The sequence below is a fragment of the Idiotropiscis lumnitzeri genome, chromosome 7 (genome assembly GCF_059441095.1).
Source record: "Idiotropiscis lumnitzeri isolate Australia: NSW breed Sydney's pygmy pipehorse chromosome 7, RoL_Ilum_1.0, whole genome shotgun sequence".
Taxonomy (NCBI): Eukaryota; Metazoa; Chordata; class Actinopteri; order Syngnathiformes; family Syngnathidae; genus Idiotropiscis; species Idiotropiscis lumnitzeri.
This window is the reverse complement of record NC_142397.1, coordinates 2210139-2225480: the sequence shown is the minus strand read 5'-3', so window position 1 is coordinate 2225480 and position 15342 is coordinate 2210139. Positions and strand designations below refer to the sequence as shown.

Below are 15342 nucleotides of genomic sequence, written 5' to 3'. Positions count from 1 at the left end.
AAAACCCCGACTGGTCCGTTAATCTGCATTGTGAAGTCTGAATATAGAAATGTAAATATCATATCATCATTAGCTTTGTATGTTGTGAGAACACGAGCTAAATACAAGAAAGAACGACAACGTTGTCAGTTTACAAAAGCTTAGCGTAGAAATCACGGCATCATCTACTCTCTAAATAAACTTCACCCCCCCTCCCCTTTCGATAGAACCATGTAGACAAGAACAACACAAACGACACAGCGCTATGTATATTACAAAATGTCAGAAAGAGTCCAAAAAAGAGAGAAAGAAAGAAATAGAACCATAGCAACATCAAATTAAGGAATACAATGCATAGATCATCATTTTGAATGTCAAAATATCATTTACAACTTTTTTTTTTTTTTTTTTTAATTTTAGTGTGAACCCTTTTGATTCATGAACAATTCATTTTGACTTGCGTGACCGGCACAAATATATACAGTATTATATCTCCATATATATATCTATATGTAATAATCATCATCATCATTTTTTTTTTCAACATTAACGGGTTACTTAAAGGCAAATTTGGCCGTGTTTGAAAGGCGACGTGTGGCACCAGAGCCAAACAGCAGCTTCATTAGGGGCGTCTTTTTAAAAAAAAAAAAAAAAAATTATTAAAAAAACAAAACAATGAAGAAAAAAAAACAAACACATTTTGAAATGTTCAGTATTTCATCTGCCACAAAACTAAAACGGCAAAAACAAACTCGCCATATCTTGGCCTCTGGGACGTCACCAAGGCCGCCTCCATTTTGACACGCGGCAGAAAAGGCGAAATGTAAGATAAACTTGGATGTACTCAACACTTAGTGGTGCTCCTCCCCTCCCTCCTTCCTCCATGGGCGGTTTTTATATGAAGCAAAATAAAAGCAGCTTTTTTTCCAACGAGCCGTACAGTTTGGTTCAGTTTGGTGCGGACTTAAAATGGTTGGCGTTTCCGTTGCCAAGCGTCAGGGAAACAAACAAAATGGCGGATTTGGCGTACACAGTACAAGGTCACTAATCAGAATTTTCTTTTCCCCAATGTCCTGCAAGAGTCTGTCGAAAGAGGAATCGGTGTCAAGGAGGTATGTTGAAATAATCCGATAAGTTGTGCTTTGTCCGCGTGCGCCGATTGAAGTTGTGCATTTATATTCCGAATTTCCAGTACGATACGGAGGCTACAGAGGTAACGACAATCTCTGAACCGAAGCGCTTGCTGGAACGGGAGCTTCCATTCCGCCATTTTCCAACCGCCCGTCTCCGACCCTCCTGTTATGTTGCGCGTAGAACTGAACGGAAAAAAAACAAACCAGATTTGGAAAAAAAAAGGATTCTGGAAGCGCAATACAACAGGAGGGTTAAAGAGCGACCGTTTTTTTTTGGGGGGGGGGGCCCAATCTGAAAACGACGTCAAGAGCGCTGAGAACGTGGCGTCTTGACCTCTCACTCATTTCACAGCTGCACAAAAAGCACTTCGAGAACGGCTCACAGTCTACAGTCAGTTTGTCTTGGATCCTCGAAGGAACGAGAAGACAAAGCCTCAGTCAAAGTTCACCGCGGCCTCTTTCCTTTCAGAGAAGATCCGACTGTCTTCCGGATTTGTGCCGTATTTTTCGATTTTTAGAAGTAGAAAGAAAAACCTTCAAGCCCGCAGGACAGAACTACTTAAATAGGCCCCTGTGGTATTAAGGTTCCGAGTGCAGGTTTTGCACCAGAATAAATCTATATTCAACACAATAATTTATGTCTCAAATATATATATATCCTACAATCTAGTAAACATGAACTATGTAATGTTAATATACAATCTTGAGCTATTTACAGGCAGAGGTGTCCGATCGAGAGATGCTCAGGGGCATCGAGCGGCTCAACAACTACAAAAATAATAAAAAAAAACAAAAAAAACGAAGAATCCAGTTTTCTCTTGGAACCAAATTGGATTTTTGCTTCTATTGTGTAAACGCAGCATCGTCTTTAGACAGCACACACACACACGTAGGTACGCAAGACCTGATTGTCCAACGCGTCTTCCAACGTTATGGGCAGTACGTTGAGACGCAAAGAGAGAGAGATCGCAAGAAATGTTTGCCGGTTGACCGCGAGTTGCGAAAACGCGGCTTCTTTATGCTGATGATCGTTGGGTGGGTTGGTTGTCAGTCATTCAGGATGGGGAAAAAAATCATTGTACGAGGAAGGTGGAATGGAAGGCAACGGGGACAAAGCGTGGTTCAAAACTGACGATGAACAAGTTTGGTGATTGCCTCAAGAAAAAGGGACTTTCGTTTGAGGGTTTTTGGCATCTGGGTGGAGAAGACACCAAGCCCTTTAGGACCGGAGCGTCTCGAACAAGACTGTAGTGTGGACCGCCAGCTGAATTTGTCTACCAGAAACTCAAGACTGAAGTCCTGAGCAGGCAAAACTCGTCACCTGAATAAAACTCTTGTTCGCAGTCAGTTGGACAAGCGCACGACACGTTTGGGAACTAGCACCAACGTGTTCCAGATCTTACGAGAAAGCTGAAATTCTCCACCCGAAACTAGTAACGACTCTCGGTGGAGCACCGCCGGAGACGTTTTGGAACCGAGCACTTCTAAAGTCCAGACCCAACAAGAGAGTTGAATCTGTCTGAACTGAAGTCTTTGGCAGACCAAATTAGGAAAGGACCACCTTGGAAAAGAATATTGTTTGCAGTCAGACATGTTTTGGAACTAAGGACGGCTCTCATTTCCAAACGAGAGTTGAAAACACATCCAACTGAAGAAGCCTTTAAGAAAACCGCCAAGTCCAACCGTGTGTGTAAATGCTCGTTAGTTAAGGCAAATTTGGCACTTAGTTTGTCAAGAGGAATCATTCCAGTCGATCAAAACCTGGCACTTCTATTTTTCAAGTGATCGATTTAAGTATTTTCAAAGAGGAATGTTGAAGGTAAAGATTTGTTTCTTTTTACCAAACAGCAACAATCAGTCAGGTTGATAGCTTTTTTTGTTTACATTTCCTCTCGTCCGTGTCCTAGCCAGACACCCAGCTGTGTGTGGTGGTCTTCACCCCGTGGGCGAACCCTTGCTGGGTCGCCATCGGCTCAAAGTTGAAGTCCAGCGAGTCGCCATCCATCAGCGTTTCGTGGAGGACGGTCTCCATGTCGATCTCAAACTTCTCGATGGACATGTCGTCCAGGTCGCTCGGCAGCTTCTCCAGGTGGGGGGGCGGCGCCAGGCCAAGTCGTCCGTAGCCGTTGGTGTTCAGGGGGCAGAACCCGCCGGGCACGCCCCCGCCGCCGAGGTGGCCAGAGAGGCCGTATGGCATCGGCAACTGGTTCTTGGCCGAAGGCAGGCGCGCCGAGCTCCCGCTGTGGTTGAGCGACATGAGAAGACGGCCGTTCATGGCTGGCGAGGTGTGCGGATGAGCGTGCGACATGCCGTGAGGGTGGGCGTTCCCCCCCGCCATGAGTTTGGCCACATGCTGGCTGCTGCTATACGGCGGCAGCATGCAGCCCCGCCCCGACTGAGATACGACCGTGTCCACCGATGGCAAGAGGTCTCCGTGCTGGTCTGCGTCTGATGTGAGCAGCTCCTTGAGGAGCCCGGGCAGTTGGACCGAGCCGTGGCTGTACGATCCCAAGCCGGGCCCGAAGGCGGGCTTGCTCTCGGGCACGGTCTGCATCGGCATGGGCGACAAAGCGTTCATCCCCGCTTGCCCGTACACGCACTTGCGGTACTCCTGCGGCTGCGACGCCATGCTCGGTGAGCTGTAAGGGGGGTACCCGGGGCTGGGCTGCATCATCGGAGAAGGGGAGGACTGCGAGGACCCGGGGGTCGTCGCCCCTCCGCCAACCTGAGAGTTGTTCGGCGACAGCAAGTTCAGATTGTCCAGGAGGTTCTCCATGACGTTCTCCGAGCTGTGTCCCAAAGAGCTGGTCATCTCGGTGAGGCTCGGCAGCGTGGCGGTCATCTTGGGCCCCGGGGCGCCGGGGTAGCCCATGTGCGCCTCCGCCTCGCCCAGGTCGTCCTCGGGCATGAAGGGCGAGAGGCGCCCGCTGACCGTGCTGGCGTTGGAGCTGGTGCGAGGCCTGAAGCTCCAGGCGTCAAAGTCGTCGTTGCTGTGGGAGTTGGGGCTGCCGGGCCACTTGTTGTAGGAGCCTGGGCTGTCGGCGCCGCCATCCGGGCCGCCCTGAAGGGACAGCTGTGGGCGGACAGGGAGACTCTTAGCCATCTGAGCAATGAAGCCAATTGAAATCCACTTCACAACGTCGTAGAAAGTCATTTTCATACTTTCATACTCTCGATAAGATAATGTGCAGTGGAAAGCTGCTATTTGGTTTTGTCGAAAAAAAAATGTACATGTTACCTTTTTCTTGGCGGCCCGCCCCCGACTCTTGGTGAATTTGCTGTTGTTGTCCATGGAGGCTGCCCGTCGCCGTGGAGACTTGCCGCTCTTGCCGCCTTCGGGGTTCAGCATCCACCACGAGCTCTTGCCTGTGCCCTCATTCTGGACGCGGACAAAGCGGCTGTGCAGCGACAGGTTGTGCCTGATGGAGTTCTGGAGGTGGAGAGGTGGAGAGGGGGGGGGGGGGGGATCGACATCAGAGTGAGCGCTTTGCCCTTTCAAAAAAATGCACAACACATTTGGCTTGGCGTTCAAGTGCAAATCCATTTTCCAGCTGCTGCTTCTTTCCAAACAAGCGCAAACGACAGATGACTTGGTGAGGAAGAAGAAAGTGCCGTTTTAATGTCACTCGGGAATGGAAGCACAGAATTGATTAGAGCGGAAGCGGGCAGACTTTTTGTGATCAATTCGATTTCTTTGAGTTTTTATCATATATGCCAGTACCCCAACCTGGCTAAGGTTTGCCGGGAGCCCTTTATAGCTGCATGCAGCTCGAGTTATTACAGTTTTGCCTTAATTAAGTCATACATTCCGCCTTCTTCCAAAAATGGTTGGATCAATATTCCAGCACTGTTGCCGATGCAAATGCTTGTTGGGCTGGACTGAAGAACAGAGTGGGCTGTACGTTGAATGTCTTATCCCTGAACATGCACAAAACACTGATAACGCACATTCCACTTGGGTCTCCTCTACACCGGAGGAAACAAAATCCTGTTTTTTTTGCTCTTCCTAACTTAATACTGCACACGGTCGTTGCTGGGTGATGAGTATTTTTGTGCCAGCAGCAAGTGGGGCGGAACTAAAGCACCGCAAACAAATGAACGAGAATATTGGCCAAAGGTCTGCTGAGAAAACCAGAGAGAGAGAGAGAGAGAGAGAAGCAACTCGTTTGCCTGCTGGGATTTGTCGGATTCAAATGAGCCAAAACGGTTGTTTAAGGAACCAACGAGGTTCGGAGGGTAATAGTTTAGTGTCATTAGCGTCGGCCACACTCACACACACACACACGCACATCCTCCAATATGTTCCTGCCCCTGTGCAACACATCTGGTTCCCAATGTGCCTTCGACGTTGCCTTCACGTCCGTCTCGTCTCATCTCGTCGCCATCATCCATCGTCCTTAAACTCTCCAATCACAGCACAGTCGCGTTCCCATTAGCATTAGCTTGGCTCGCTTTACCACAAAAAAAATTAAAGATCACATTCGCAAATGAAAGAAAAATGTTTTTCATATTTATCTGCTTCTTGCACATTTTTTAAGTGAATCGAAGTGTTCACAAATTCATTCACTGCCTGCTGTTTGGGAGCATTTGATGATAAATTTGTTTAGTGGATCTTTGAAGCGTCACAGATTATTGTATTCTGTGGGACGTAAAGCAACAAACCTAACGACACTTCTTTAATCAGAGAAAAATAAAAGTTTGGTTTCGACAAAATCAGTTTCTGACCAAAAAGCAGAGAAAATAACATCAAGCAGTAAAATGAGTTTGATGCAATTTTTTTTTCTCTTTCGCGACTCAAACAACCAAAACAAGCCATCAATTGCAAAACCGTCATTTGGTCGTTTTTTTTTACGCAAACCTTCAATTAACCGCCACACAAAATTTTGGTGATACTTGACGTCTACTCCCCCCCCCCACCCAAAAAAAAAAGAACACGCTGCATTGCGCTTCCGCTCAAGCACCGGGACCGCGGGTCTTGTGCCTCCCGAGCAGCGACAGCTACGACAAAAGGCGAGGAGGACAACGTCTGGTCACGAGCCTCGGCTTCCCATGACTGTCGAGTGCGGCGCGCTAATTTTTGGCTGTGCAGCGAGCAGGAATGATTGCAATGCGACGGGATGTCCTGTGGGCAGCCTTCTATCACGGTCGCCGCAACGAACGAGAGGCCGGCGCGGCGCTTTCTGACGCCATCTTTGGGTTTAGACCAAAAACGTTCCTGCGATGGGACTGCAGTGAGGTGCGATGAACGGCTGCTTATGTGCGGCTCGCTTTTCAGGAATTGCCCCATTCAGGTTTTTTTTGTTTTTTTTTGGGGTGATTTCTCTGTGAAATGGTACCAAAACCTTGAATGTAACAATTGGCATCAAGGAAGTATTATTGAAGTGAGATATCAGCAGGAGTGGGGAGAAGTTACATTTAGTTCTTCCAGCACATTTTTTTCTAAATTAAATAAAAAAATTTTTAAAATATTTATTGAAGTGTTGAGTAATGATGATTATTTTTGTTTGGCTTGGATCAAAATATAATTGACATATTTGGTGAAGCGCGGTATGAAACAAAATGGCTAATTTGGAAAATGCAGTCATCCATCCCAAATTTGTGGCTCCCGATTTACAAATGCAATTACTCACGAATTTTATGCGGCAACTATCTGAACTATTCGCTGAAAATCTTTTCACGGTTTTTGTGCTCAGACGCCACAAGTTTTTGTCCAAGCGGAAGCGGTGCATCAAGTTGTGAGGATGCTCAAGGAACAAATTAAACTTGTATCTCAAGGCAGTATGTTGTGATACATGTCACGGAGAGACGAACATGGTGGGAGGAGCTACGTTCGGCCTGGGTCGTTAGTTTGGAATTATATGCAAATGTTTGGCTTGATGGTTTTTAGAATATTTACGGTTTGGGAGATTTAATCAGTTTTTTGTGACATTTAATGCGACAAAACCAAAGAGTCTTGTGACCCGCCTCGTTTCCGACTCACCTTGCAGTGCGCAAGGAATCTCAACATTCCAGCTAATCAGCCTGTGCAAAGTTCAATCGTAATCACAGCCGACGTGTTACTATCTCTTAGGAAACAGTTGAGACAGGATTCCCAGCCAGCCAGTCATCACAATCAACATTCCTCAGCGTGGTTACAAAACCCAAGGTTCCGCAGAGCTGTGTAAAGAGCAGCGGCAGAAAGAACATTCTGACAAAGACTCGCCGCTTCATTTTATGTTGAACTATCAGCCTGATAAAAAAAAAACATTCTCCGTACTTTGAGACCGCCAAAAAAAAAAATGCGCGTGGGGTGACCCCACGTCTTGTGCGAGTCGGCCGCCAGGAGCACTGCGCTCTGAATAAACACACCAGAGCGACAGAGCTGGCAAAACACGAGGAAGTGAGCACATGAAAGCGCAGCGGGACAGGAAGCGGGGTCAACTTCCTGCCTGACAGGAAGCGCCGCGGTGGTGAAGCAGGGAAAAAGGGCAAAGGAATGCGAGGCTGCGTGAGCCAAGCGAGCGCCGCCAATTTAGCTTTTGCCCTCCTCCATCGTCCGACGCCCCCCCCACCCACCTCCCACCGCTGCGAACATTAACCCTTCCCCTGTCCCTCCGCCCCGTGGCGGCACGGACTTTGTCATGGGACCGCACGGGCCGTGACTCAAGCGAGAGGCGGCCAATGTTGGCGTGAATGTGCGGCATTTACGCGGGAGAATGAGGGGCAGTGTGTGGCAAAGTGGGCGAGAATCAGTCTTCAGCTTCACCGTGCCAGTTGCGCTGAAAAGGCGGCAGTGTTCACCCCTTCCTTCTCGAATCGACGTTCTCGTGTCTCCTGCGTTTAGAAATTCCCCTTTTTTTCCCCTTTGGAACCGACACCTTTGATAATCTTGCTGGACAATCTCACGGGATATAAAATAGATGGCATTTGAAGTCCTTGCTTAGGAAGGGGAAAAAAAACAGCCCCATTGTCTTTGCGTGTACCTGGCCGCATTTTTTCCGACAGCGTATGCCGTAAAGTAGCGTCAGTTACTGTCCCTTGAGGTACCATCAGCACGATTGTCAGCAGTGATGTGAAAATGAATCATCAAATTAGCTTCACGAACCAGTTGTACATTTTGTCTCCTCTAGATGGCACTGCTGCGTCAAACGAAAGGATTTGAGCAATGGCAAGTCATTTAGAACAAAGAGTGCCATCTAGAGGAGTACAAAAAATACAACAATTGGTTCATGAAGCAAATCTGAAGCTTCAACCATCACGAATTATCAGACACTGGAGTAACCGTGTACATATTTTATTGTTGTTCCCACGTCATTAATGACTAGGAAGAAATCTTTGAGTGACTAATCTACAACGGAAAAATGTAACACAACTTTCCCTGAGAGTGCATCAATCCCCAAGTTCTTTCCGACTCTCAAAATGACAAAGCCATTTTATTAAAAAGGTAAAATGTCAGATAAGGTAAGGGGCCGTTTGCAGCTCGACATTGCAGGATGTTCATGCACCAAAGTGGGCAGCTTCCTCTGTTCGCACAGACTAAATTGCTTGCACTTTCAGCAGCACCTCAAATGTCAGCTCGCTCGCTGAAAGAAAATCCCCGCGAGGGCGTGACACCTCCTATAACACGCAGGACTGAGTCAGAAGAAAGCCGCAAACGAAACCTCGTCTGCAAAAAGCTCAAGCGGTTTGCAGCGCCGAGCTCAAAGTGTGCGACAGGTGCGAACACGCCGGCAGCCCCTCTGTTTTGTTTCATCACATACGGAGAACAAGAAAGTGGAAAGAAATGTGGTTTCCCAGCATTTTCTCTGATCCCCCCAAAAGCATTCAGATTGAGCAGCTGACCGTGTTCTGTATGCTGTCACAACTAACCGCCGAAATCCTGAGCCCTAAAGCGGCGGCCCAGTCATGTCTGGGGTCAAAAAAAATGCTGAGTCGGCGCACTGTGGTTACGGCTGAAAATGTATAAAACTGTCATTAAAGAAAGTTTGCCCGCTAAATGGCGCCATGGAGCTGAGTACGCAGTTCCAGCGAAGACGGAAGGCCGACGAGGGATCACCGGGTTTACGGAGTTGCGCGAAATGGGATTACGCGCTCTTGAGGTATGTCAGAAAAGTCGACGAGCATTCTCTTTTACGCCTTCCTGCACTCCTGGAAGGATTCTTCAGGGAGCCTCCGCAACACTTTTCAAAACGGGGGAACGAGGAAAATAAAGAAAAAAAAAAAAAAAACAGAGCCAGGTCGGCTAAGTAGGGAGGTTGCTTTTTTTGCGACAGGAAGTGTCAGATGCTCCAAGCATTGCGAGTGTGGTCTTGTTCGAGCAGTCACGCACTGAACGACGCAAAAACGCTGCAGCATCTCTTGATCGGCTACACCACGTTAAACTAAAAACTCGTACGGTAGTTTGGGTTTGAAAAATATCTTTGGTGGCACCAGCCCTGGAAGTTTTTTGCCGCACCTCTTAGCAGCCACCTGAATATTCCGTATGAGCATTGATGGCTTCATTTGGAACGTTGCTATGGTTACGGGCTGGGTGGGAGCAACTCAACACAAAACAGGAACATTTGCCCCATTTCTAATACAGACTCTCGTTTGTAACAGTCCATCATATCATATTTGGGTCATTTATCATTTATGAGCAACATCAAATAAATACTCCTTCAAATTATTATTATTATTTTTTTTTTTTTTTAGCGTCACACCAATTCAGAGAAGATGAAATAAGAACTTCTTTTGAAAACATCTGATATCAATCTTAGCCATCGGCGTCGGGGCTTGGTAACGTTCCCAAAAATCTGTGTTCTGACTCACGAAAAACCACAATCTTCATCGGTGAACTACTTTTTTTTTTTTTTTATCGAGTGGTCACATGGTAGCAAGTGGCAAGATTTGGACATTCGTCTTCGGAGCAGGCGGCGTGTTTTTCAAGTGACACACTGAATGCTTGTCTGTCTCAATATGTGCCCTGCCCGAGATTGGCTGGCGACCAGTCCAGGGTGTTGTCTGCCTTTTGCTCAAAAGTCAGCTGGGCTTTGCTCCAGCTCACCTGTGAGCCTGAAAGAGCCCGTGACATCCGTTGTTTTGGAACCGCCGTCGAGCCAGTTCTCAGCATAACTTTGTTCGAAAGGGAAGTCAGCAAGGTTGACATGCAACTTGCATTTTTAATGATTTTTTTTTGTTTTTTTTACAAAAATGATATATCTCCAAACTCCAACGCTAACTCATTTGAAAACATTCATGTGTCTGAGCATTTTCACCCTGTCATGAAATGCAACAAGTAGGACATGATTTTAGCACTAAATTCTGTTAAAAAAAAAAATCCAAAATAAATAAAGCAATACATAAGCACATTTAATCCAGACAGAGTGCACTGACTTCTTGTGTTTGCAGTTTGATACGTTATCAGCGCGGACTGCATGGCCACAATCGCAGGCCTATTAACTCAAGTCAATAGGCCATAAAAGGCGGTGGAAATGTGAGGGGAAAAGAAAGCACGAAAAGAAATAAGACTGGAAAGGAGTTTTTTTTTTTATCCAAATTTGCTTGTTTAAATCCGTGTAGGGGAAAAAAAAAAAACAAGACAACTGTTGTTAAAGTAGCACAACAAATCGCCTCAGGTTAGACTGCACACAAGCGTGTCACTGAGTTATAAAAAGACACCACAAAAGTCGCTCTTCTTAAAAATAGGATCCGCCAGACAAAAAAAGAAAGACAAGCCGGAACCCGGTTGTCTGTGCGCTGCAATCCCGCCGCTACACCCCCGCACCTCACCCTCGTTCCGCCGTCTCTCCACACCACAGGGATGTCACACACACTCACGCACACATATGCACAGCTGATCGTGCACTCATGTGAAAAAAAAGAAAGAAAAAGCTCTCTTTTTGTGCCATAATGCAATTTGGTGGTCTGGACACTGAGCGCTCAGTGTGGAGATCCTTAAATCCACTTTAGGCCAAGTGGCTGACGGTGACGTTTGGGGAGGAACATCTTAGAAACAGCTGCTTTCATTAAAAAAAAAAAAATCAGCAGGAGCAGCAAAAGTGTCTGCTAACGTATTTACAGAGGACCCCATGACCCGGATCTCCGTCTCCTCGATCGTCGACGAGGAACCGGACTTATTAGATGCTAGACAAGAGGCCAGTGAGGAACAGACACCTCGGCATCTTTCATCGCCGGACGACGGCGCGAGACGAGTGACGGCCCGGAGCGGAGCGGCTATTAGCGCGCTTCCTGCCGCTTTGTATCCGCACAGGAAGAGCTGGCCGCTCCTGATACCGATCCCACTGAAGCGCTGGCTCGTATGCAAAGCAGTCAAAGTGTCGCGGCAGATTGAAAACAGGGTTGGAGCGGCTACTTCCGAAGCCAAACTCTGCGCTTGACCGGCCAAACAAGAGGAAATAGGAAAGAGTTGACAGAGGGAAGAGAGGCTGCGGGGTTAGTCTAGGCCCGTTTGGCGGGATCGCAACGTGAGGCAGGAGCTGCACATACGACAAACTACTTCTACAAATTTAAGGAAAATCGGCTTTTGGGTGAAAGTTCAGGATTATACCGAAAATGGGTGTCACAAAAATCGATTTGAATCAGAAAAATATTTTTTGATATTGGTGGGACGGGAGTGATATATGTAGAGGTGTTTTTATGTGGATGTATATAAGGGACACACATCTCTCCAAAAAGAGACAATGTAAATAGGCCCCCCCCCCTATTTACACCCCCCCCCCCCGGTGTGATGCTGAGGTGGGGCGTGTGCAACCCTTTTTTTCCCCCACCGTACTACAATAAAGTGTAATTGCACATCCACTCCAGTAGTTGGCAGTGGCGCTCTCCTTGTCTATTGTGCACAGTGAGTATTAACTCTACGGGGTAGGTTTGTTTTGCAAGAATAACGCGATTACTATATCTCCCGGACTATAAGGCGCATCTGTATATAAGCCGCAGCAACTCTTAAAAAAAAGATGATATACAAGCCGCACCAAGCTTTAAGCTGCAGTTTTATATGCGGAAAAATATTAGCTGTTTACTGCAAGTACAGAATAATAATGCAAATCAAGGTACATAAACGGATTATCAAAACAGTGCCTTTCCCACGGCAACAACTGCGAATTAAAACAGAACAGACCCGAGAGAAAAAAAAAAAAAAAATCGAGATTTATTTAGCGTACTTTCTGAACTATAGAGCGCCCCTAGTGGTGAAAGAAAAATCCACAGAAAAGCAGCACCATCGTATTAGCAGCATGGTTCAAAATCGAGGAAAAAAGTAGGAGGGGGTGTACCAGAAAAATAATTGAGAATCACTGGATGACACTCATTCATATTGCACAAAATGACAACAAGAAACTTCCATTGCATTATACCGTCAGGAAACTGAAATGAAACCACATCAAACCGAACCTGCGGAACATTCGGTACAGCCGGCCAATATGTCGACGTTGATTTCGTCTCCTAATGTCAAAAAGGTGAACAGCGTGATGAAGACCGTTTAAAAACCATTTCTAACTGAAGCAGGACGTATATCGGTTCATTCGTGGGTCAAACACCTGTTGTAAATTTGCCCGATCGGCACCTCGTTAGCGTAAATCAAGTTGCTCAAAAAGCGCCGAAACACAGAACAGCGGAGCATTCAAAAGTCTGGAAAAAGGTCCAATTAAGTTGAAATGTAAGAGGGCTTACAAAGGAGCATCCTGAATTTTCACCTCACGTCAGAGTAAGCCGGACTTTTGGTGAGTACCGTATCAAGAGTTTCCCATAAACGCGGCGCGGGAATGACTCATCTGCTGCCATTTCCTCCCATTTGTCCGGCTCGCACACACGGCCAAATGGAGCGCGCAGCTGTGTGATTGAGAGACCATTATGTCTGTCCAAGGGCCCCAAAGAGCATTTTGCTCGCCGCTTAATTCATTCCGCGAGGCGTTCAGCGGGACCGCCGCCAAGCGTGTGTGACGTTTCCCATTCGAAACAGACAAATTGCATTGACACGTTAACTGGGGAGGACAGAAAGATATGCTAAGTTACAACAAGACCCAAAAGAGAATCATGAAAGAAGAAGAAATAGTGGCATGCAGAACAATTACCGTATTTGTTGCACTATAAATTGCTCGGGAGTGAAAAAAAAACGGCCAAAAAAAAAAAAAAAAGATATAAGTCGCTCCGGAGCATAAGTTGTATTTTGGGGGGGAAATTTAGTTTTCAAAAACCAACGCCAAAAACAGACGAGCCAAAATCACCGCTCTTTAATCACGCTGACAGACGCGAACAACTTCCTGTCGGATTTTAAACTTTAACTTTAAAATGGCTCACCTTAACCAGAATTTGGCCCTCTTTAGCATGGGGACTCCGGTTATTCAGAGTCCCCCCCCCAAAAAAAAGAGTGCCAGAGCGCGCTCCGACTGGGGACGCGGTGTGTCAACAGTTCATGTTCTCAAACACGACAGACTAAGTCACATGATCACCTCATTAGCAAGCTCAGAGAAACCGGATAAAGATCCTGACCATTTGAGTCAGGTGTTACATGTTCTAAGCCCTTTTTTCCCAGCAAAACGGAGCGCCATTCCCAAGCGGCTATTTTCATGTTTCGGCCAAAGTGATTTCCTGACTCAGTCCCAAACGGCGTGCGGCTCATGTGCACAGAGACAGGGACCATGTTGTGCTGGCTAAGCTCGCCGTGCTAAAATATGTGCATGTGGCGCTATATGCGACACAATTGCCAGTCTGTCAATGCACAGAGCGGCATCTGTGGAGCCGGGTTATTTTTCGCCTCCGACGGCTCGGCCGACTGGGCTGGGTCGTTGCCCTCGCCTGGCCCCGGATAAAGATGCAGTGTGCGGACCACTGCAGGATGCCTGTGTGGCGGCCCGCGTCCATCGGTCTGACCCGCACCGAGGAGAGGGGGAGGGAGGGGGATTACGTTTGCACACTCGTTAACCCGGTTCAACCCTTCCAAGGTGAGGATATCCCCCCGGCTGCTTTGATTGCCCAATTCCTCCGTCAATAAATAAACAACAACAAAAAAAAAAGGACTGCGGAGGGGTTCGCAGATTTAATACGGTCAAGTCTAGCCTATTTGCGCTTTGTTATTCACACATTCACGCTTTTTTCTGTGTCGTCTATAAATACTTTTTTGTAACACCCTAAGATGCCACACGATGCGCTCAAAGCTAGCAGGACAGTAGTTAGGGAAGTACGTAGATGTGACACAACTCAACTGTTTGAAGATATCTGGTTGGTGCGGAGGAGCTACATTTAGCTCGGGTAGTTAACGGGGAGTTTTCCATGTTTTCGCATTATTGAGTGGCGCTCACGTTATTGTTTGACACTTTTTACAGGTTGTGAAGGTGAAATAAAACATTTTTTGCATTTTTTTTTTAAATCACATCTATTGAGGCCATTTTATTTTAAAGGTAATTCATGTGTCGTAAATTGAATTTCATTATTTAAAGCCACTGTAACATTACACAGTTTCAACATTGACACTGAACTTGAATATAGGACAATTAAAAAAAATACGAGAATAATGATTCAATTTAAATGTATTGTACTTTAAATTTAAAAGCTAATTTTCAAACTGTGCATAGTTTTAATTCAGTGATGCAGGTGAAAGACGTCCAAAAAAAAACCCCCAAAACAATTTATACAGGCAATTCTAAAAAGAAATACATTTTCAGTTTCCTATGAGAGACTCCAAAATTCACGCCAATTTCCCCTTAATGAACTACAGCAGTGTTGTTTGTCTGATACTTGGTGGCAGCCGACGAGGCCACCAAAAATTTGGTGTGTGGTGGGGCTGATGGGATGACTGATGAGACGGCAGAAAATCAAAAGCGAAAACGGCCGCCCACGTCGTGCGAGTTGTTTTCTATTAAACGCCGCTCCAAAACGCCGCAGTCATTCCATCCGAGCACCGAAAAGTGGCTCGCAGCGTGGAATTATCGGCCGATTTCACAGATATTAAATTAAAGCTTCAGGGAGAGCGCACGACGGGATACGTGCGCTCTTCAACGTAAAGCACTTAGCCATTTGCCGCCTCTAAAATGAACAAACGCGTACAAGGATGAGGGAAACCATTACTGCCCACCCAAACCATTTTTTTTTTTTAATAACAGCAGACCAGCTTTTCCTCTCAAAGGCTAATTATGAGATGGAAACGATGGTGACACATCAGAAAACAGAGCCGGCGTGGGAGGACTTCATTCAATCAAATATAAAAAGAATGACAGAGAAGCTACTAAATTACACATCTTTAGTAAGTCACACACAG

General features: G+C 46.4%; 2 protein-coding genes across 2 annotated transcripts in view; both read right to left on the bottom strand.

The window, feature by feature from the left end:
* LOC148333052 (1,4-alpha-glucan-branching enzyme-like) overlaps positions 1-15342 on the bottom strand; it is a 123120-nt gene that overhangs the window by 7004 nt on the left and 100774 nt on the right. The gene's annotated exons all lie outside the window — the stretch shown is intronic.
* foxo1a (forkhead box O1 a) overlaps positions 621-15342 on the bottom strand; it is a 28056-nt gene continuing 13334 nt past the window's right edge. Inside the window, exons 2-3 of the mRNA XM_088300932.1 lie at positions 4351-4542; positions 621-4185 (exon numbers count right to left, since the gene is read on the bottom strand). Coding sequence (XP_088157058.1) covers positions 3016-4185; positions 4351-4542 — 1362 coding nt within the window. The 3' untranslated portion in view covers positions 621-3015. The remainder of the gene's footprint in view (positions 4186-4350; positions 4543-15342) is intronic.